Source organism: Paroedura picta, chromosome 12 (genome assembly GCF_049243985.1).
Source record: "Paroedura picta isolate Pp20150507F chromosome 12, Ppicta_v3.0, whole genome shotgun sequence".
Classification (NCBI taxonomy): domain Eukaryota; kingdom Metazoa; phylum Chordata; class Lepidosauria; order Squamata; family Gekkonidae; genus Paroedura; species Paroedura picta.
Window position 1 is genome coordinate 14,245,201 of NC_135380.1, and position 23,388 is coordinate 14,268,588.

The 23,388-nt window shown below is 45.3% G+C and overlaps 2 protein-coding genes across 5 annotated transcripts; both read left to right on the forward strand.

Moving 5' to 3' along the window:
- Positions 1-1,799: 1,799 nt before the first annotated feature.
- Positions 1,800-12,694, forward strand: LOC143821584 (interleukin-36 receptor antagonist protein-like). Of its 3 annotated transcripts, XM_077305716.1 has the most exons (6): positions 2,110-2,217; positions 2,839-3,107; positions 5,107-5,273; positions 8,451-8,570; positions 10,536-10,663; positions 11,874-12,694. In XM_077305716.1, exons 3-6 carry the CDS (start codon positions 5,189-5,191, stop codon positions 12,099-12,101), a joined length of 561 nt encoding a protein of 186 aa, XP_077161831.1. In that variant the 5' UTR covers positions 2,110-2,217; positions 2,839-3,107; positions 5,107-5,188; the 3' UTR covers positions 12,102-12,694. The 3 variants fall into 3 exon arrangements, with proteins under 3 accessions (XP_077161832.1, XP_077161833.1, XP_077161831.1); XM_077305717.1 differs by lacking the exons at positions 2,110-2,217; positions 2,839-3,107 and adding an exon at positions 1,800-2,056; XM_077305718.1 differs by lacking the exons at positions 2,110-2,217; positions 2,839-3,107 and adding an exon at positions 1,800-2,056 and having other exon boundaries at positions 5,117-5,273.
- A 4,866-nt stretch (positions 12,695-17,560) lies between these two features.
- On the forward strand, positions 17,561-22,712 carry LOC143821845 (interleukin-36 receptor antagonist protein-like). 2 transcript variants are annotated; one of them, XR_013225934.1, is made up of 5 exons: positions 17,561-17,732; positions 19,343-19,441; positions 20,832-20,965; positions 21,640-22,457; positions 22,588-22,712. XR_013225934.1 is itself a non-coding variant. In XM_077306269.1 (4 exons), the coding sequence occupies exons 1-4, from the start codon at positions 17,567-17,569 to the stop codon at positions 21,850-21,852; spliced, it is 612 nt and encodes a 203-aa protein (XP_077162384.1). In that variant the 5' UTR covers positions 17,561-17,566; the 3' UTR covers positions 21,853-22,635. The 2 variants fall into 2 exon arrangements, 1 of the variants encoding a protein (XP_077162384.1); XM_077306269.1 differs by having other exon boundaries at positions 21,640-22,635.
- The last annotated feature ends 676 nt before the right edge of the window (positions 22,713-23,388 follow it).

Sequence of the window (23,388 nt, forward strand, 5' to 3'; positions counted from 1 at the left end):
GGAAACTGCTCTGAGAGCCCCAGTATTGTGTTGATGTTCTGCTGGATTAACTTCCTGCCCCGTGCCTCCAACGCTGACATAACGAAGCAGTCTGTTGCTGATTGGCCAGGGTATCAGTTCAAAGCCTACCTAGTTCCCTGTTGCCATTCCCTTGCAAGACTAATTTTTGCCCTCATTTTGGGATCTGTTTTAAAATGACTGCGTTCCAAAAGCCCACAATTCTATGAGCAGAGATTTGCCTCTTGCATTTACTTTCCCCTCCTCATTCTCTATGAGGCTGCTGTCTCCCCACCCTGCTCCTCCAGGAAAAGAAAGATAAGCAGCCTCATGTTTCACTTGCCCCTCCCCCAGCTTGCTTTGGTGTAGACTCCAGAGTCAAAAGGCAGGAAATTAAGCACTCTCTAACCTTGTGCTCCTTCAATGCCAGCTGAAGCTTCACACGACCCCCTCCCCCAATCAAGCGGGAAGGAGACCCAAAATTGGGACAATGCAAATGCAGAAGGGTGACGTCTTAAAAATTGGGGAAAAGGAAGGCTGTATATACGGGTTCAAATTGACCAGAATTCGGCAGTGGAAAAAAATGTACCCTGGAATCAGATCTTATGTTGGATCCGCTACATCTTGAGATTTCATAAATACAGAATTCAAATGTCAAATTTATGATCACCGAATTAAAAAGACACAACGTAGTGCTCTAAGCACCCCCTGTCCAGATGATTGGTGGGAGAAAGGGCTCTCAAGTCCCAGCTTATTTATGACATAATACAGTTTTCAAGACGCGAGGCAAACAAAGGTGGCTCTGACTTTGTATAGCTACCATGGACTTCCCTGTTGGTGATCCGTTTCAGTATTAATCAGGGCCAACCTTGCTAAGTTTCCGAGATCTGACAAGATCAGGCTAGCCTGGGCCAGAATAAAAAATTGGTTTCGGCCAAATTTCCCGTCATTCTCGCTTAGCTGAATCATTATGGGATGGACTACTTACATAATTCACTGACATGAATAATACCTTTGCTAAAGAGAAGAGAGGTTTTCCCTCAGATAGAAAAATACACAGCACGGGAAAACTCTGATGAAGTGGCCAACTTAGGTACTTACAGAGTGGAGCTTAACCTTGAAAAACAGTTGATTTTTACACCCCGCTTTTCATGGCCCAAAGGAGTCTCAAAGTAGCTTACAATCATCCTCCTTTCCTCTCCGTACAACAAACACCTTGTGATGTAGGTGAGGCTGAGAGAGCTCTGAGAGTGATTGCTCTTTGAGAACAGCTTCTAACAGACCTGTAATGAGCCCAAGATCACCCAGCTGGCTGCACATGGAGGAGCGGGGAATCAAGCCCGGTTCACCAGATTAGAAGCCACCACTTTTAACCACTATATCAAGGTCACAAGTATAATTAAAATTAGGCATCATATGTCCTACATACTGCCTATGAATCAAAGAATGGTTAATTAAACTATCCCAGATACCTGGATGAGCCAGGCCACGCACCTCAATTACAGTGGTGGGGGGGGGAGGAGAAACAATCTGGGCGTTGAAGCAAGGATGCCAGTCCCTAGGTGGGGCCTGGGGATCCCCTGGAATTAGTTCATCTCCAGGTGACAGAGATCAGTTCCCCTGGAGAAAATGGCTGCTTTGGAGGACGGACTCCATGGCATTATATTCCACTGAGGTCCTGTCCCAAATCACGTCCACTCCTGGCTCCACCCCCAAAGTCCCCAGGTCTTCTCTACCCAGAGCTGGCAACTCTACCTTGCAGCTAAGCACTTCAGGCTCAACTTGGCATTGACTAGCCATAAGCCAGCATGTACTACTTAGGTGCTCTGGATCTCACGGAGTGACACTGGGAAATGCTGCATTGTCCAAACAAGGAAGGAAGTCTTGCAAGCAATTGGGGAGGGGCTCCGGTGGAAATCCTGACACCTCTGAAAAGAACTTTCACGGCAGGCTTGGTTTTGAAAGATCAACTGCTTGAAGAAATGAAGGCCCAAACTTGATGCCCCAGTTGTTGCCAGTCATTAAGTGTGTCACAATGTAATTGTGAATTAATCGCCAGGTAGGTCGCAATTACTTCTTCGGGGAATTGAGGAAAAGGAGCAGTGACTTTGATACCACGTTAGGGATGAGCTTTATGGGGAGGTCCAAGTGGAGAAACTGACTTGCAAGTCAATTGCACCACCGATGACCCCTACAGAAAGATGAAATGTGGGGGTCTGGGTGAGTCTGGAGACAATTGGGAATTTTTTCACCATAGGATGGTGAAAAAAAAGGAGGGGTCCTAGCTGATTATGGTTGCCAACTTCTCATTGGCACCCGGATAGCTCCCATTATTACAATTGGTGTCCAGATGAATTTCCCGGGATAAAAAGGCTGCTTTGGAGGATAGACTCTTATGACATCATACCCTGCAGAGGTCCCTCTCCACTCCAAACCCCTCCTTCCCCAGGGTCCATTTCAAAAATCTCCAGTATTTCCCAACCCAGAGGTGGCAACTCTGCAGCGGACAGCCTCTTATGCTGGGGATCGTGGAACCTGCATGGACTACAGCCATGTAGGATCGTGGGGAGGTGTAGTAAGGAGAAGTCTCAGTGAAAAAGCTGTCTGGATCCAACTTATAGAGATTAAACTAAAGAAAGGATTCCAAAATTGGAGATTCAACAGCTTAAAAGCATTTTGAATGAAAAATAGTGTGTCTCAGTTGAGGTTGAGAGAGGTTCAGAGCTGGAGGTACCTTGGAATAAAGGCCTGTTCTTTTGGCCGGTGAAATAGCATCAATCCTGACTGCAGCTCACTGAGCCCTGAAGTGCCTTCTAAAATTGGCTGGGATCTCTCTCTAAGACAAATCATGCAGGTATCGCCTCCTTCGAAAACTTTTGCATGAATCAGTTCGAAGGCCCAGTGACTCAGATGCTTAAGCAGTGAAATGTGTTTTGCGCTTGGAGAGCAACCCGCAACAAGGCTTATCACATTTGCGATCCAGAAAACTTTCCTCCCTTGGCATGAAGTCACTCCTCCTGGGTAGCTATAAAGCATCCCACAAACTCCAAAGGAAAGCAGAGAGAGAGAGAACCTTCAGGCCAAGGCGCAAGACTTGCCATTCCAACAAGGTACGGTCTCTTCAGCTTCCTGATTTCTTTCTAGATCTCACTTTCTTCATGCTTGATTGGAGGGAGGCAATCTTTGGGGGGCTGGAGTGCAACAAACCTGCGAGGTCTATCGAGGGACATGTTAGTGAGCCAGCAAAGAAAAGGGCTTGGGAGGGTTGTACTTTGCCAGATGGCCTGGGAACAAGCCAAGACTTAGACTGGTTAGTCTAGCAGGTTAGTCTAGTTAGACCCAGGGGGTCCCTTTGAACTCTATGGTTCTATGGTTCTATGGTTGACAGCCCCTTGGTCCCTTGGACAGAGGGACCATTGGCTTTTTCTCCTGGCCCCAGACGCTTTTATTTTTAACCTGCAGCTTGTGCCCTGGTGTAGTTCTGACACCCGAGGCAGCCCACTCGCTAAACCTGGCCGACTCGCCATTCTGACTTACTTCTTTCACCACACAGTTTCTTCCCAAAACAATTCCCGGGTTCTGTCCTTTGTAACCCTTTGGGTGCTCAGTGTTGATGTAGAAACCCAGCTATGCACTCTTAAACAGAGAGGCAAGTTTTCTAGACACATCGTCTTTACGAAAATGGGGGAAAGGATGGTGGAAGGTCTTACCTTGCAATGGTGGAGGCATCTGCTCTTTCTGCACAAAGAGGGGGTAACTGAATCCTTTCCTGACATGTTCCTGGGCTACAAATAGCTTTCTGACATAGAGCTGGCACAGCTTTCCCCTGCAGTGGAGCAACTAGACCTACTGAATTTCTCCTTGCCATGTAGTTGGTAAAGTCCCAGGAAAAAGCCAGTGTGGTGGAGCGGGTGCTTGTGCCTGAGGACAGAAGAGCACACAGCAGAAATAATGGACCTGCTTCAGCAATGCTTTAGATGAGGCCTTCTTGAACAGGGTTTTGTGAAATCTTGGAGTTTCTGGACGGCCCGGGAAGGGTTTCCTGAATAGGTGGCAGTTAATTAAATTTGTAATACATTAAAAATACTAGCTTCAAAGCCCATTCCTAAGAATGGGCCTTCAAAAGATCCCCTCCCCTGGCCCCCAGCCAGGCAGCTTAAGGTGGTTTTGGGCCACAGTTTGTAACTGGATCAAGTGGGGCAGGTGGGGGCTGCCCAGCTCATTAGCAGGCCCAGGACAGAGCTCCTTAGCAGGCAGTCAGCAGGCCGGGAGGCCCTCGTGAGTAGGCCCAGCCTAGCAGGCCGAGGCACTTGTTAGCAAGCTCTCTACCACGACCCTTTGCCCAGGGCTCTCTCTCCTTACCTGCTGCTGGTTCCAGGCACTGAGGCGCATCTGAGAGCAAAGAGGCTAGAGTCCAGGGACAGAGGGCGGGAGCTGCAGGGGCTGGGCCAATCAGGGTGCAGCCAGCTGCACCCTGATTGGCCCTATTCCAACTTGGACAGCCGGACACGTCCCACCCCCCAGGCTGTTTCACAAATATATAGAGAAACCATGGATAAGAATGTGCTAAACATTTATTGGGTGATATGACCATATATGGTCATGTTGAACCCCCACCCCCAATGGCCAGTGATGGGCCTGGAGGGGGAGGGAAGGGGAGGTGTTCCAGGGGGCCATGTCCACAGCTGTGCTTCCCAACCATATTATGTACAGTCATGCCACTTCTGGGGGTTCTTGGAGCTTGAAGAATATATCGGGGGGTTCTCAGTGGTAAAAAAGTTGAGAAAGGCTGCTTTAGATGTTTGCAAAGTTGACAACTGTAGGTTGTGGCCTGAACTCCAAATTAGGGTTAGGGAAATGCCTTCCTGTGTAGCCTCTCTGTACAGGTGCAGTGCCCCAGTGGGGCAAGTCATGCTGGCACAAGGGAAAGGCTGAAGCCCCCCTTCCCCCCGTCTCAATCTAAATATGGAAGACAAGTTCCCCTACTCTTGATGCCTGACTGTCAGCATCGAAGCCAGTTCGGCAAATCTCTTCACCCTTCATGTTACAAATTGTACTTGCAAATTGTAATGTGTAGTTCAGACCTGAGACGGCCTCCTTTTTAAATAGTTCTTCCCAGGATTTGAACTGCAACAGCAGCCGAAGCAACCAATACAGTATCCCGGACTTATCCTAGAGAAGAATCCCAACTATGGAAGAGGCTGCGAAGATGCTGCACGCAAGGAAGACGGTGGACCAGGAAATGGCAGACTTATTCCGACATTTTGGGAAAGGCGGTAAAAAAAAAGTTTTTCCCCCCTATCAATTAACCCGGAAAAATTCACATATGCCTTTTTTAACAGTATCTGAAGTTTTAACTTTACTGCACAAAAATACAAGCATGCCAACCGAACGCTGAGTCCCCATGGTTATTTCCTACATCGCTAGTCGAACAGAAATAGAGTGATGTCAAGACTCGTAAAGAAAAGCCATGAAACTGAGAATTGCAGAAGCCTGGCTGGTGCCAGAAGGAGCACAAACATGTGGCATAGGCAAGGAAATGTCATACCACTTTGGTAATGCATCAGAAACATGCCCCCCAGTGGGTTGTTGTTGCATGCATGATATCCATGCTTTGAGGCATCAGCTGCTGCTGCTCGTATTCATTGCTCATAGTGCTTTCCTTCCTCTTCTGTTGGATGATGTACGAAGCTAGTCCTCAGGTTTCTGATAAAGCTGAAGGAGATTCAAGAGTGATACTCTCAGGGGATCGGCTGCCTGGTGGGCCAGCGCCCAATGAAGGATGCACCAGGTGGATTCTGAAAGCAAACAGAGCTTTATTTGGAATAGAGGGGATTTCAGGCAGCAAAAGCTCAAGCAATCCCCTTGATTGGCATAAGCATTAATTTTTCATGCCTTTCAATTAACCACATCTCATTGGATATGCAGGACATAACTTCGGACATGTGCAGCCGTCCCTTATGGTAGAAGTTCTACATAAGATATTTATTTTTCCATGCTGATGTTGCAAACACACCCAACATTAACAGCCTATTTTCTTAACCTTGCAACAGAGGCTTTCTTGTTCCCTGTTTTCTCCTCTGTCCCTGCTTTTCAACCGTCTTCCCTGTACCACATCCTCTTTTTCGCTGAGTCTTGTTATGCCTGTCACCGGCAGTAGCTTGCTTCAGTGTAGCAGCGCACAATAATATGCAGGCAAATACTTTTAGCCTTTGTGAACAAGAGTATGGTGTTAGCCTAGTTAGCTTCAGCTGTCTTGAAATGGCTTGCGCCTTAGTCTTACAAGTCTGGTCCTCAGCAGCAGAAGCAAGAGGTGAGGCTGGGAGTCTGTCAGATACAAGGACCGTGGGCAGCTTCCAGTTGGACAAATACATATGGAAATAGTCCCATGTGGACAGCTGCTGACTCCTGGATCACAAATTCCCCAACTCAGGGAGTTCATATTTGAAGTGTGACTGGCTTGGCAAGACATGCAGACAAAAAGTTGAAGTATGAACCTGCACACCTTGGGGTATTGCTACCACTAGTCCTTTTGCTACCCAGTCAGCTGTGTTGGATGTGTTCCAGGTGGATTAAATTCCACTGGTGAGTCCAGATGGCCCGTTAGCACAAGGGCAGCTATATATGTCGCTTATATGCCCATATAGTATTTCTGCCATTTATTGTCTATGTAAACAAAGGAGCAAACTTGGAACATGCCTACTATTTCTTTACAGGGGAATGTTCCGCACAAGGAGGAAACTGAGTGAAAAATGGACACTCAAAAGAGAGAAACAAAATTGAAATGGGGGACACCCAAGCAAAGCCAGCATGCTTGTCTCCTCTCTAGATAGGCAGGGCAATGGTTGTCCAAGCTGTGACACTTAAAGTACTCTGACTAAATTAGAAAAAGAAAAAGAGCTGGTTCTTATATGCAGCTTTTCTCTACCCGAAGGAGTCTCGATCACGACCTAAATAAATTGTCTGTACCTTCTCATGCATTCAGTAGCCATTATTAAGAACAGGGGTGAGTGCATTTTCCATTCATAGAAAGCTTGGGCATGGATCTCCTGAAACTGTACCCATGTGGAAAATATATGAACTTTTCTCATGATCGTACAATGTATGTATTAGGAAGATCTCAGATAATGCGTGCTCCTGTTATGTATGGCTGAAGCATCAAAATCAAACATTTAAGCAGGACTGCTTGGAGCCAAAAGCACTAAAGATATGCTCATTTAGTCATTTGCTACAGATGTTTTCCTGTATGTGATCATGCATGGGTGTGAAGGACTGCTTAATCCCTTATGAATGTACCTGAAAGGCCGCCTACTCCCTCATAAACCTATCAGATCTCTACGGTTGTCTCCCAAGTCCTGCTCCAGATGCCACCACCTTCTCAGGTTAGGGGGGTGGCAGCTGGGAGAGGGCCTTCTCAGTCATGTTGCCAAGATTCAATAATTTCTTTCTCTGAAGAGACTTAACTGTTATCTTCTCTTGACATCTTCTGCCGGTACCGGGCCATGACCCGGTGGTTGGTGAACACTGCTATAAAGTATGTCATTTTCTTTAATAAATCTGTGCTCGGCTTTTCTGCAAATTTGGACTCTGCTAACACTTAATTTGTCAGCTGCCTTGGTGGCCCTGATGAAGGAAGAAAGGCAGGATATAAATGTTGTAAATAAATAAATAAGGTCAACAAGTACATTCCTATTTCCTGCTGCATGCACACAGAATATACAATTTGGTACGTGTGAATGGAGCTACAATGAATTCATTGAGTAAACTGTGCACACCGTTCTCCTGCAATGGAGGAAGGATTGTGGGGTTCTTTTGATCCCTAGCGGGGGATGTGGGGAGAGGGTTGTCAGATCCAGGTCAGGAAAGTCCTAGAGATTCAGGGATGGAGCCTGCAGGGGGCAGGGACCTCAGTGGCCTACAATGTCATTGTAGTCTGAAATAAGCTGTAATTCTGGGGGGGACCCCAGGTGCCTTCTGGAGGCTGACATCCCTAAATGGAGGACACTCCTGGTCTTGCATCAGAAACGAAGACAAATTGGGACTTAGGAAATGTGCCATACCAGCCAGGACACTTGTCATTTCGTGCAACCTCTGCTAAAGCTAAATTCAAGTGGGCAAACTCTGCAAAAACTAAATTCAAGTGGGTAGCCGTGTTGGTCTGAAGCAGCACAGCAAAACAAAATCAGAGTCCAGTGGCACCTTTAAGACCAACAAAGATTTATTCAAGGTGTGAGCTTTCGAGTGCAAGCACTCTTCCTCAGAATTGGTATTAAAGGAGCCACTGGACTCTGATTTGGTTTTGCTTTGCAAAAACTGTCATCATAAAATGGAGACATAACATTTTCATGATGGTGTTCACTGTAGAACAATTTCCTCAGTATCCATTTTCTGTGAAAGTGTGCGTTCGTGCGACTGTATATTTATTTGTGCATATGTTTCCCTACCACCACCAGATGTTACGATTGTGAGTCTAGAAAAACCCTGGCTCTACAAAATTTGGGACACCAGCCAGAAATTCCTCTTTCTGCAGAATGGCTCCTTACTAGCGGCTCCACTAAATTCCAATTCAGAAGGTAACAACAAAGTACTTTTATTTTCGTTGGCACTTCTTATTTCCTTACCTCCACACTCACTAAAGTTACTGGTTTAATCAATTTCCAAGTTCTGGGTAATCAAGATATCAGAAGGACTTTCCTTGGAATTGATCACCATTTCTTTGCTTCTGTACTAGATCCTTAAATCGGAAAGACATTTCCCGAACACCCCCTTCCTTTACCTAACTTCTATTTCTTAAGTGCCCACCCCCCACCTTGCCTAACTACTTTTAAAGCTGCATCTCCTTCTTGTTTGAGCAACTGGTTAATTCTGTGTTCCGGCTATTGATCTTGGCTGCTACCCTTCCTTCCTGTTTGCATCCATACCTGCCTGCTCCTTTGTTCTCATTCCACTGGCATAACTACATGAAGTGCACATGTATATATTTAAGTATTTTTATCCTGCTTTTCTCCCCAGCAGGAACTCAGTGCAGCTTGTGCATGAGCGAGCCATTAAGACATGTGCAGCTCATGGCAACTTTATGAATTAATGACCCTCCCCCCAAACATCTTATTTATTAACAGCCATTCTCAGGCTTCCTTGAGTCCATCCACCGCATGCTGCATCGCCAATTTTTCCTAGCATTATTACCTTTTCCAGTGATTCTTTTTTTCTCATCATTTGACCCGAATATAATAGCCTTAGTTTAGTCCAGGGGTAGTCAAACTGCGGCCCTCCGGATGTCCATGGACTACAATTCCCATGAGCCCCTGCTGGCAGGGCTCATGGGAATTGTAGTCCATGGACACCTGGAGGGCTGCAGTTTAACTACCCCTGTATTAGGCCAATTGAGGCCGGGTTTCAGGGACAACTGGGCCCCCTCCTCTGGCCTTGGCATCTCCTTTTTTCCAGAATTGAGATGTAAATTGTGTGTTTGCACTCTGTGGGTCATTGTTTTGTCTTCCATAATTGTTGTAACAATGTAAAGATTTTTATGAACTCTTGTTTTTGTGACTTAGAATTGTTCCATTGATATCCCATCTACTCCTGGTGATTTTTTTTTCTCCCAATTTATCTTAGTGCATCTTTCACTTCACTTTCTAAAACTGTGCATGCTTCTTCAAAAGATTCTCCTTGTGAGGACTCTGTCATCCTTTCGGCTCTTTTGTATTGTTCCTCAGCGCATTGTATCGTTCTTCAGCTGATATTTCAGCTTGCCTAATTGTGATTTAAATTTCCCTTTGATTTAAATTTCCCTTTGCTCATATATTTCTTAAAAACCCTATGATTGTGGGGTCACCATTAAACAGTTGTAGGGGTAGATCCTGAGGAAGGGAGGTTTTGGGGAAGGGAGGGTCTTCAATGGGGTGTAATATCATAGAGTCCATCTTCCAAGGTGGCCATTTGCTCATGGTCAAGTGATCTATGTCACCTGGAGATCAATTGTAATCATAGGAGATCTTCAGACACCACCTGGAGGTTGGCAACCCTAGCCACTTGTGACTTGATACACAATTATTAATTCCTGGGCTGTTCTAGATGTCCTGAGCATGTGCAGATTAGGTATTAAGGACATTGGGTAAAGTCCTGGGGGCCAACCTATTGGTGTCACCCTAGCCCAGAGAATGGGGTGAACACAAGCTGAAGATGAGGGGAAGGAGGGCTTGCTGCAGCAGAGAATGCACCTTGACTAAGCACCTTCATTTGGGGCCAGCCAGGCAAGCATTCCCTCCTTCCTTTGGGGGAAGAGGGGGCAGACTGGGCTGGGCCCTTTACCAGGACTGAACCCCCTCTCCCCAAAGGTGCCCCAGATACTGCTAATCAGTTATGCAGGCTACAAGATGCAAGATGTAAAATCAGCAATGAGAAAATTAGCCACTGTGGATGTATTTTTAAATTACTGAACCCACAAGCATAGACATGCATTTCCTCTCAACTCTTAATCTGAGGACGGTCATCTGTCAGACTACCAGCTGAGTTGTTGGCCTGTTGTTTCCTTCCAGATCAGCTAATAGCAGTGACTCCAAATCAAGTTCTAGACGAAAGCAAGCGACCAATCTTTATAGGAACCAATGATCAGAAATACATTCTGAATGTGCAGTCAGGTGATCAACCTAAGCTACAGTTAGTGGTGAGTTTCATTGTTGTTTCCTTTAAAATATATATTTTTTACTTAGAGGCTTGTTTCCTTTTCCTCCTATATAACTAAGGCTTATGGGTACTCTAACCATTTGTCTACTGTGCCAAAGTGACTCTCCATCAGGGGAAGAAGAAGAAGAAGAAGAAGAAGAGTTGGTTCTTATATGCTGCTTTTCTCTACCCGAAAGAGGCTCAAAGTGGCTTACAGTCACCTTCCCCTTTCCTGTCCCCACAACAGACACCCTGTGGGATAGGGGAGGCTGAGAGAGCCCTGATATCACTGCTTGTTCAGGGCAGTTTTCTCGGTGCTGTGGCAAGGCCAAGGCCAACCAGCTGGCTGCATGTGGGGGAGTGCAGAATCGAACCCAGCTCGGCAGATTAGAAGTCCGCATTCCTAACCACTACACCAAGCTGGCTCTCTGTAGAAGAGCAGTACTGTAGTTAAGTCACTGGTTTTAATATATAAAATGTATGGCAAGCCAGAATTCAAATACCTCCAAAAGTGAATTGTGCATGCTCCTGAGTGTGAAGGGCAGGGGGTTGTTTTTCCTCATTCAGGAGGGGTGCAGTTTCTAACTTCAGCTTGGGATATTCTTGGAGATATGGATTCAGTGCTTGGGGAGGTTAGAGTTTTGGGGCACGAATAAGTTCAGCCATGACGGATGTCACTGTAGGACTTCTGTTTCTGTTAATCTGCTCTTTGAAGCTGCCCTCTGCCAAAATTTGAGTTTAACCCCTCCAACCTACATGTCCCCTCCAAGCAAACGGACAAGAAGGACAAAACGTGAGAGGCCTCAGCGACTGCTGTCTTAGGCTTGTTCAAGGCCCAGTGAGTTTCTTGAGGAAAGCTCCCAGCTGATCTTCATCTTTAATCCCAACAAATTTATCCACCATGTTGCCATTCTTCAGAGCCAAGACTGTGGGAGAACTGATCTCTGTAATCTGGAGATCTGTCATATTCTGGGAGAACTCCAGGCCTCACACTGAGGTTACTATGCCCCTTAAATATGCCTTCTATTACTATGCCTTCTAAAAAAGGACTATGCATTTTCATGGATGGTGTGCGCAGGGAATGAAAACACAAGCAGGGCCTGCAGATTTTTCATTAATGTGGAGGCAGTGCATTCAGAGACTTTTCTTGCAGAGAGGAGATCCTGTTGAAACCACAGCCCATGTCTAACTACGCCTTCCTGTTTTCTTAGGCAGGAGACATCATGGAACTTTATAAGAAAAAGGAGCAATCCACGGAGTTCACTTTCTACAACCAGACCAAAGGCAGTGAAGTCACATGCGCCTTTGAATCAGCAGCTTCCCCCGGCTGGTTCCTGAGCACGGCTTCTGAGCCAAACAAACCTCTTGGCTTGAGTCAGGGCGGGGGTTCTGAGATCACTCTCTTTTACATTGAAAAAAAGCCTGATGTTACTCCATGATGTTACTCTTGCCGAAGAGAAAGCAGTTAGTACCAATTAGTGTGTCTTTCTGAATTTAGTCTGATACCTTGATAGTTTCAGGCAGGGGTAGTCAAACTGCATCCCTCCAAATGTCCATGGACTATCATTACCATGAGCCCCTGCCAGCATTTGCTGGCAGGGGCTCATGGGAATTGTAGTCCATGGACATCTGGAGGGCCGCAGCTTGGCTACCCCTGGTTTTAGGTGTAAAATCTGGGTGAATGGTGGTGGTCAGGGGACTGAATTGCTGGTGAGGTGTGAGTGGCAATGTGGACGGTGGCCTGCATGCACCAAACCCAAACCACTGCCCGCATAAGCAAGCCAGATCGGCACGTCTCTTGCCCCATTGTCTGATATGGAAAATGTACGTTGGACACGGTCATGGAAAGCAACCCACCCACAACATTCCAAGAAATGCTTACAACTGATGCAAGCTGTTGCTGTGAAGGGTTCATTATTGCAATCATAACACCCACAGCATCTTCACACCTGGCCAGCAAAAGAGACGGCAACAATCGGTTGCCATTGATGATGTAATCGTTGCTTATTGGTTCAGTAAAAGAACGCCTGTGTCTCACGCCATAAAACTGTGTGCAGGTGTGCTTTTTGACAAGTTTTCCTTCACTTCATAAGGAAGGGGCATCCCTTTGATACAGAATGGGCATGTGGTACCACATAAGAGGCAAATTGTGCATTGAGGCCTCCAGGAAGAGTCCTAGTGGCCAGGGGGCACCCCCCCCCCTACTAGGACTGCCCAAATCTGCCAACCATTGGAATCACTCCAGCTTCAAGAGAGGGCTGAGCATCAGCTGAAGTGATGGGTAGGGTTGCTAGTTCTAGCCTTGGAAATCCCTGGATATTTGGGTGGTAGAGACTGGTGAGGGTGAAATCTGGGTAGGGGAGGAACTTCAGTGGGTATAATGTCATAGACGCCACCTTCCAAAGCAGGTGTAGGGAAAGGTTTGCTGCATCCATTCTTGCCCGGCCATATCCTTGCTGCAGTGAAGTGCATCATGGGGAGTGATGAGATGCGCTTGTTCAGCATCACTACCTTGCCCACCTCTGATCAGGAAATTCATAGAGATTTTGGCATTTGGGGAGGGGAGGGGCTTCAGCAGGGAATACTGCCATAGGGTCCATCCTTAAAGCTGTTTTCTTAGGACTGCCAGGTCCCTGGGCAAACAGTTTCAAAAAGGGCTGTGTAAAACAGGCCAACACACACTGAGTAAAGTGACCATATGTGTATATCCAATGCAATATTTATAGTATCACACTACATCTGGTACAGCAGACATTAAATATAATAACCAACATAGTTGCCCCTGAGACAATTAAATTGACAGTGACTACTGCATAACAATTTCTATGGAAACAAACATTAACATACACACACACATATTGTAAAGCTTCATGAATATATTCCTTTTCTCTTCTAGGACAATAGCACAGTGGGGGATACCCACCCCCATTGGTAGGGGCAACTAACATCTCAAAATTTTCTCCGGGGGAACTGATACCTGTCAATCAGTGATTAATTATAATACCAAGAGATCTCCAGGCCCCACCTGGAAGTTGCCATCCCTACATAAATTGGACCCTGTAGGTTGGTCTGCTTCTGCTTCCTCCTGGCTTGGGCTCCCCATGAACACACAGGATCACAACAAAGGAACCCTCATGTTCCTCTTCTCGCCTGAAGTTCCTTTCACCTCTGCTCCCTGGAGGCATAGTAGCCCATTGTAAAATCTGTTAATTTTTGACACTGCGTCCTTTACCAAGAATTTATTTAGGAATGTGACTTTGAAAGCTTTCCAGTCTTTCAAACCACACCTTCAGTCTCCTGCTGGTGGCCAGGGGGGAGCTGGCAACCCTATACTCAACTAAAGTCCCAGGGTCCATCTCCAAACTTCCAAGAGTTCCCCAACCTGAAGCTGGCAACCCTGCCCTCTACCCCCCACTGATGCCCAGAGGGAACCTGGCAACCTTACGTCAATCACAGTTTCAGATGAACACAATTAAATATTTGAACATAAGCAAACAATTTATTGCCATTTGTAAAGCAGGCCACAAGTATGGTAACCACTCACCCACCACGTGGGGCCTAAAGTTTTCCTGGAATTAGTGCTGATCTCCGAACTATAAAGATCAGTTCCCCTGGAGGGAAGGCAGCTTCGGGGGGTGGGTTCTATAACATGGCTTTCCGCGAGCACCCTCCCATGCACCACCTCCAAATCACCAGAGATTTCACAAGCTGGAGTTGACAACTTTCACTTTGGGGTTGGTTTCCAGGCTACAGACAATGAATTATTTGGGGACGGGAATCAACAGAACAAAAAAGCATCTACTTATAGTTGACATAAACGTTAAGTCATAAGGTGTGGCTCAGTCAATGAAAACAAACCAGTCTTCCCAGTGCAACGGGGCGGGTCAGTTGCACATCAGACACACGGTCTGTCCTGAAGACGTGATGATGTCAACAGCAGAATCTCCACCCAGCTGAGCTCCAGCACGGTATTTATCTTTTAACAGGCACATTGCCTTGCTGTACAGGGCTGAAGATGCAAACAGAATCTAAATGAAAGCTAACGGCGTCACTTCACTTGAGGCGCAAAGTGCATCAGGATCAGATCCGTGGATTTGCTTAGTCCTGGGCTTTGTTTCTGTTGCAGGTGAGTCACACAATTAAGGTGTGAATTCGAAAGCACTCCCAACTTCCAACCCCAAATCTGGGTCCCATTGCTGCCACCTTGAGTTGCTCAGAATTCAAATCTGTCATGTGTGCTAGAAAGTCCAAATGTACCCATTCACAGCAGCCATCTGGGCTTTGCTGTGGTCTTTCCCAAAATTTTGGAGCAAAGCAAGTTTGAGAAAGGTCATGTGACAGATCCCTTTCTCATGTCTGACACAGGTTAGGGGCCCCAGATCTAACCACTCCATTATGTATCAAGAGGTAGTCTCTTTTTTAGAAAAAAGATAGATGTCAGAATTTACCCTTTTAAGACCTACTGACTTCGAAGGGTTAAAAGTGAAGTACACTAAACAAGCCTCTTCACATTGATAATCCCGAAAAATCTCCTTCAGTCACACCCACTGAATAGCTATAAAATGTTCTGTAAATGAGAAAGGAGAACTCAGAAAGGGGATCTACAGCCGAAGGTATTGTCTCCTTATCTTCCTATTTCTTTTCTGAGCTTTTCTTTCTTTGCACAAGACATTCTACTCTTTTGTGAGCAGGAGAGTTATTGTATGTCAACGCATTCTCCTGCGTAACTTACCTCGATTTTGTGCTGAGAGCTGGTCTTGTGCGGCTTGACACAAAAGGGAGGTCCACGTCTGAGCCCCGGCTGCCTCACCACTTTCAGTGCAGTTTGCCTAAATTGTTTTCTTGGCCAGCTTTAATCACAGAATCCCTTTCGGCTACAACTCCGGAGTCCTTTCCCCGTTGTTGATGTTGATGCAGGAATGGAAGTACAGGCAAATGAGAACGAAAAGGAGACACCATTTCTCTAGCGATATCCGCTTCAGGGATTTGAAAAAGGGCCAGATTCTTCTACCTATAGCCAAACCCTGAAATAGCAACATTTAGGTCTGCAAAGATGAAATAAAACCTTAGATGATTTCCCTCTTCGAGGATCCTGTAAAATATCTGGGCCTTGGGCAGCCAATCTCTTTATCCCTGGCTCTCTTTGTTTCATCTCACTTCTTTGGTTGAAACTGAACTGCCTTCAGCTCTCCATACCTCCTAGAGCAGGGGTGGGCAAACTGTGGCCCTCAAAAGCGAATGCTGGCAGGGGCTCATGGGAATTGTAGTCCATGGGCATCTGGAAGGCCATAGTTTGTCCACCCCTGTCCTAGAGTATAGCCCCTGCCATTGGAGGGATTTTTTCTTTTTAAATTGACAACCCTTCCCACATTTCCTTCTTTAAAAGAAGACTGGGGTAAGTATCTTTACAATCTTATATCCCTAACTGTCCCCTTTCCAGGTTTCCCCCAGCTTTGATCTGATCTTTGATAGGATCATTTTGGAAATATAGTGCTCAAAGAACAGTGGCACACTATGTGGGGGAGGAGATATGTATTTTTTTGCATGTCTTGCCCACAGTGGTACAGTTCCCCAGACTTTAACCCCCCCCCAACTGCTATTCCCCCCACTGTATCACTGGAGGTCACAGGGGGAGGCATGCGAGTTGCTATAGATTCCTAAGTCTGTTGTCATGATCTACAAGTTCCTATGAATTTCCCAGCTTTAAAAAAAGAGTATTGTTTTTGGTGTAGAGATACATTTTCCCCTTTCACTTAGCAATCCAAAGACCTAGAGAGTTCTTAAAAAAACGCTGGGAATTCAGAGTAGCTGGTAGACTGAGGGAATAAGTTATAATGTGATACAGTAGTCCAATAGCAACTATCATTTTTCAAAAAGCCTGTAAAAAGCCCTCTGATGGCATGTCAACGAGAAAAAGCAGGGCCAATGGCATCCAACCGGAGAATTCCCATACGGCTGGCCTGTTTGACGACCTGAGTGATTCTGTATTTACGGTGGTAATGATAAGGAACTGGAAAATCTTGGCCGAACGGATGCAGCCAGAGGCACCAACGTTGTCACTCTGAGGCCTCAAATATTAACCATGGATCGTCTATTTTTCTAGTCATATTTATGATGCTGACTCTTTCTGTGCTTTCAGCATGGAAACCAGTGCCAAATCCATTCTGCTATGCTTCTAATGTTTGCCCTAATGGGCTACATTTCTATAGCTACACAACCTAGCAACTGTTCAGTGTACCTGTAGAGGTTCTCTTTATCCCATAGATGGGAAAACCAAAGGAAGTTTGGCCAGGAAGGGAGCCATTAGCCCTAGACCTGACACAGATGAAGAAGCATGAGAAAGTACCCTGAGAGTAGGATGTGCACAGTCACTTAAGATTATAAAGCAGATAATACATAGCAGATTGTGGACTTGTAGGCTGGCTATGTTAGTCCATTGCAGCAAAAAGGATAAAGAACTGTATGAGACTGTAATCTATTCCAGCAGATGCTTTGTCAGACAAATAGGAATCATAGACCCCAGCTATTTCTGGTCCTGGAATAGTAGCTAGGCCATTCACAACTGGCATTAACGGTTTCCTTTTCTAGCGGAAAAAAAAGTTGACTCTTTTGAAGTTTTCATTCCCTTTCATAAGCTCCTTGTCCCCCACGAACGGTCTCTTGAACTGCTCCTCATTCTCACATGTTCCAAATGCAAGGACCCTTCTCTTCATTCTACTCTGCTCTAGGTCTTGTTCTTCTTTTTGCTAAACACCCATGATTACAACACTCCATGCATTCCCAGCAATAATTCCACTTGGCTGCTTCTTTCTGAAGATGCAGTAATATATGGGAACAATGAATCTGTTCCAGGAGCGGCTTCATTTACATTTGTTTTGGATGTTTCTGTCAGAAATTATAGCCTATGATGATGACATCCTCTGATAACAGTTCCTTCTGGGATTCCAGCTGTGATTCTGAGATCAGTCAGTTCACGAGAAGGACTGAAGAAAGTGTGGAGATGGAGCCCTGCAAGATGGATGTCTACCAGAAATTGTCAGGCTTATTCCATTCCCATTCAGCAAAACTTTGTAAGAAATAGTTCTTTATAATTATACCTAATACTGAACATTAGCATTTGAGAATGGATCAAAAACGACCACAATGGGGCCATGTAAAGACAGGGGGCATTTGAATGCAAGCCTGAGATACGCCCAAGGTATGAGGAAAAATACGAAATGCAAAAATAAAGGTATGGTTAAAAAAAAACACTCTAAAATCATAGAGTCAATGGCTGCTTCTTATATTTGACTGAGATCTTACAAGACTGTATTGTGATATGTTGGTTGCCATTTTGGGTGTTACCATCAACCAACACTGATGAAGATTCTAAGCTACAGTCAGTGGGTCAAGTCAGTGTGGTGGAGCAGGGGAAAGTGACAGATTTAAAAAGTTCAAGGATAGGAGGAAGAAAAGGCAATGCCGAAGGGAGAAGGAGCAAGGGAAAGGGATGATGGGAGAGGGCAGAATAGTGGATGGATGGCTGAGGGCCTGAAGGTACAGAGGCTGCCAGGGGAGAAAGGGGGGAAGGGAGGGACAGCTGCCTCCGCTAAGGAGGCAAGGAGAAAAATTAAGATGGAGGGAGGGAAATACTCCTCCAAAATACTTCTCCAAAATATTTGCAGGCTCCCCCTCACCCCTTTTTTTTTTTTTTAATTTATTATCCCGGTGAAGTTCTCAAACATGCAGATACTTTAAAACACAAAGATCATGCAAGCACATGTTTTATATGCATTATTGCATCAAAATAAGAAGTATGCCAGCCAAGTGAAGGGATAATTCTGTCACTTTTCCATGTTGACACTTCATAAAACAATGCTGGAAAACAGAAAAAGCCTTAAAGTGGACAAATCCAGAAAGCCGCCTTACCCAAATTAATGCAAAATGTCAAACATACAGAACTGCAAGTGACAAGCTTCAAACTGACCAGTCAGGGATAAAGAATTTATGGATCAGAGGCAAGAAATCTGTTTGTTGCTGATGTTGGCGCGGTTTGTTTGGGTTTTTAACCGGCTATTCTGCATGTGCCACATTTGCATTGTATGCACAATTATTTTTGTTCTGCACAATCAATTTTTTGAAGAACCAGGGGCCCCTGAGCTGTTCTAAGATTTCAGTGGTCAGCATATCTTTCGTAATCTCCTCTCTGATATAGACGGGCCTAGACATGAGGTCTCATGGGGAGGAGAGCAGGAATTAAATAAACAAGAGGCTGATGCTCACACAGAAACAACAACCATTTCTGCAGAGGGAAGTAAACTGTCCTCTGCAGGGCTTGGTCTGAGCCAAAGCAGTTTAAGAGGACCAAATTGTTTTTAGACCTTCTAAGTCAGGGGTAGTCAAACTGTGGCCCTCCAGATGTCCATGGACTACAATTCCCATGCGCCTCATGGGAATTGTAGTCCATGGACACCTGGTGGGCCACAGTTTGACTACCCCTGCTCTTATTCATTGGGGTCATGACATAATAAGATGCAGAAAGTCTTCAGCTCCATAGCTAGGCTAGTTACAGTTGAACACATTCAGTTGGGATGGCATGTTACCTCCTCTTTGTGGTAGAATATTCCCTGTTTTTGTTCCTTGGCTGTGGAAGCCTGAGCCATGCCTTTGTTGAACTGATCATGTGCAGAATGCCTTTTAGTGTCACCCAGGAACATCAGCATTCGGGATATCAACCAGCAAACCATCAGTCTGCTGAACAACATACTGCTTGCGGTCCCACATCATGCCAGTCTACCAGGTAACTGCTGAGGTCTCAGAGCTTCTTTTGCAACCGTTCTCCCTAAAGTTCCCAGTTTAAATTAAATTAAATTTTATTTGGAAGTTACATATGGGTTGGTGATTACTCCTGGCATCAGAACGGATCTTTCAGTTTGGTGATTTGGATTCAGGACCTGCAAAATAACAGCAGTAATAATCAAAATATTTAGCATGCTGCTTAAAAGGTTGACTAGTAGAATATTAGCTAGCCCCAAGGTCATCACAGACGTTGTTTCTTTATGAAGGTAATAATTTTGCATAAAAATCTGTAAGGAGAACACAAATCACAGGGTATGGTGGCTTAACTGGGACACCAGGCAGAACAATTCTTAAGGTAAAAAGTAAAAGTAAAGGTATCCCCTGTGCAAGCACCGAGTCATGTCTGACCCTTGGGGTGACGCCCTCCAGCGTTTTCATGGCAGACTCAGTATGGGGTGGTTTGCCAGTGCCTTCCACAGTCATTACCGTTTACCCCCCAGCAAGCTGGGTGCTTGTTTTACCGACCACGGAAGGATGGAAGGCTGAGTCAACCTTGAGCTGGCTGCTGGGATCGAACTCCCAGCCTCATGGGCAGAGCTTTCAGACTGCATGTCTGCTGCCTTACCACTCTGCGCCACAAGAGGCTCTAATTCTTAACCTTCCTCAAACTGGAATTGGTGTGGTGTCGATACTGATAAACTGGTAATTACATATACTTGCCAACCTCCTGGTCGGACCTGGGAATCTCTCAGAATTATAACTGATTTCCAGAGATCAGTTCCCTTGAGAAAATGGTTGCTTTGGAGGCTGAACTCTCTGGCATTATACTCCACCAAGGTACCACCCCTCCCCACCCTCTGCCCCCAACATTTCCAGGAATTTCCCAATCTGGAGTTGGTAACAATAAGCTAATATCAACAATTATGGTTTAGAAGTGGATTTTCACTCTTGGACCGCTTCTACATGGGGATGTCTAAAGGAAGCCGATATTACTAGTGAACACAGGTCCTCCACCTTTTTGAGCCTTTGGGAACCTTTGGAATTCTCACCCAAGATGGAGGACACAACCACCAAATGGCTGCTACAAGTGGCAGAGCCACCCCCCCACCCCCTCCCAGAAATTCATGTGCAAGGGAGAAGAGTAATTTTAAAAAAACATAGTGGGAAAGATGAGCAAGCAAGAAATAATAAAACTAATACTATGATGGCAGCTGCTGGTGAAGTAGCCATAGGAGATGTTCAAGTGCTCTTATACTGAGACATCTTAGAGGCCCTTTCAGTAGCTTTTAATCTGATTGGCAACTCTCTACAAGTGGATATCTCCTGTACCAGAAAAAGGCTCTTCTGTCTTGTGCAGAACTGGCCATGTTCTTCTCTCTGTTCTCCTCCAGAGCATGTCATAGCTGTGGTCCCAAATCCTGTCCTAGATTCTGAAAAACATCCCATCTTTATGGGCCTTCAGAATGGGACTGAAATGCTGTGCTGTGTGAAGCCTTATGAGGGTCTACCTCAGCTCCAGCTAGTGGTGAGTTGTGTTTGCTCATCCAGATCTTTTAAGCTCTTCTGGTGGTTCATCTGCTTTAAGCTACTGTTTAATATTCTGAGCCAAAATTACTATGTGTCTCAAGAACAGATAAGATAAAGTATGGAAAATGTAACTAGGTATATACTTTCATTAGCATGTGCAGAACTTTAGAGTCATAGCAAGGTCTCTGCCCGATGGAGCATGCAATTTAACATTTGATGGAGGGAAAGTAACAAAGGGAAGAAGGAAGGGATGGGGAAAAGTAAGTGGGAAGAATCAGTTTAGCTAAAAATATTTATGCTAATTCACATATACTTGAACCAATGGCAGTTTGCAGATGCCAAAATGTATGGGGCGGGGGAGGCTAAAACTGCTATTCCCTGTCCACTGTGGTCGCAAACAGAAAAAAAAAATCTGGTGATTATCCAGGAGGCACAAAATGCATACCATGCGTCTGGTGCAAAACCATTGAGGTCTTTCCCAACAAATATGAGGACATCGTAAAGTGTAAATGGGGCCTAAGGCTGGAGATAAAAGCAACAAAGGGTGAAAATGGAAGAGAGCACAAACTATGTAGAAATGGCCAATCTAACTCCAGTTTGATTTTCTCTCTAGGAAATGTTGCCATTTTAATTCCTCAGAGTGTTTCTAACCAAGCCTTCATGTTTCCTTAGAGAGAAGATATTATGGACCTTTATAACAAACAGGAGGAATCACTGGAGTTCACATTCCACCTCCAGGGCAAGGAAAGCAAGACGACTTATTGCTTTGAATCGGCAGCTTTTCCGGGGTGGTTCCTCAGCACATCTCCTGAGCCAAACAAGCCACTTGGTTTAAGCCAGCAAGGAGGCTCAGATACCATCCTCTTTTACTTGAAATGGAAGTAGGATTATGAAGCGTTCGGAGACACAGTTTTTAAAGTGAAGACAATACCCATAATATGGTTCAAGTGGGAAGCTGCATTGGTCTGAAGCAGCAGAACAAATTTAGAGCCCAAGAGCACCTTTAAGGCCAACCAAGTTTTATTCAAGGGATGAGCTTTCGTGCTCACGTGCACTTCCTCACATACAATGTCATGGAATGAAAGCTGTTGTTGTTGCTAGTTGCGAAGTCGTGTCCGACCCATTGCGACCCCATGGACAATGATCCTCCTTCCTGTCCTCTACCTTTCTCCAGAGTCCATTTAAGTTCACACTGACTGCTTCAGTGACTCCATCCAGCCGCCACATTCTCTGTCGTCCCCTTCTTCTTTTGCCCTCGATCGGTCCCAGCATTAGGCTTTTCTCCAGGGAGTCCTTCCTTCTCATGAGGTGGCCAAAGTATTTGAGTTTCATCTTCAGGATCTGGCCTTCTAAGGAGCAGACAGGGCTGATCTCCTCTAGGACTGACCGGTTTGTTCGCCTTGCAGTCCAAGGGACTCGCAAGAGTCTTCTCCAGCACCAGAGTTCAAAAACCTATTTATTCAGTGGACAGTACCAAAAGGAATAAAAAGGTAAAGGTAAAGGTATCCCCTGTGCAAGCACCGAGTCATGTCTGACCCTTGGGGTGACGCCCTCCAGCGTTTTCATGGCAGACTCAATACGGGGTGGTTTGCCAGTGCCTTCCCCAAAAGGAATAGAGAGTACCAAAATCAATGAAAGTAATCTGTTCAAATTTATAAGTAGAGTGTGAGAGTAAATTAACATGCACCATAATGAAAATGGTTAACAGATTTATCTCTGGAATCTGTTAACCATTTTCATTATGCTGTATGTTAATTTCTTCTCATACTCTACTTATAAGTTTGAACGGATTTATTTCTTTCCATGACATTGTATTTGAGGAAATGTGCGTGCCCACGAAAGCTCATTCCTTGAATGAAACTTTGTTGGTCTTAAAGTTGCCCCTGGACTCTAAATTTGTTTCACCCATAATCTGAATCTTCCTAAACTTAATGTATATATTCTTGATAACTTTAGGGTTTAAAATTGAGGGGGTAGGGGTTTGGGTAGCTGAATTTCTGGTAAGGACTGACTGTAGATGTAGGTACTGGCCTATGTTCACCAAGTCTGTTTTCAGCCTGACTGCTGTAAAGAACCAAACCAAACTATTGTCTATGCAGTCAAGCAAGAATAGTATGATTCAACTGCCTGGTATGAGGCCAGATGAGAAAATGGTGTTAGAAAGGGATGTTTTTTCTTTGGCATTACATCTGAGTAGAGCTGAGTCTTAGGAAGGTCAAACAAATCTAAGGAATATAATTATTTAAAGGACCGAACACTGTCTTTGCATTAATCACAACTATGCACGAATACTATCTGGAGCAGGGGTAATCAAACTGCGGCCCTCCAGATGTCCGTGGACTACAATTCCCAGGAGCCCCTGCCAGCATTTGCTGGCAGGGGCTCCTGGGAATTGTAGTCCACGGACATCTGGAGGGCCGC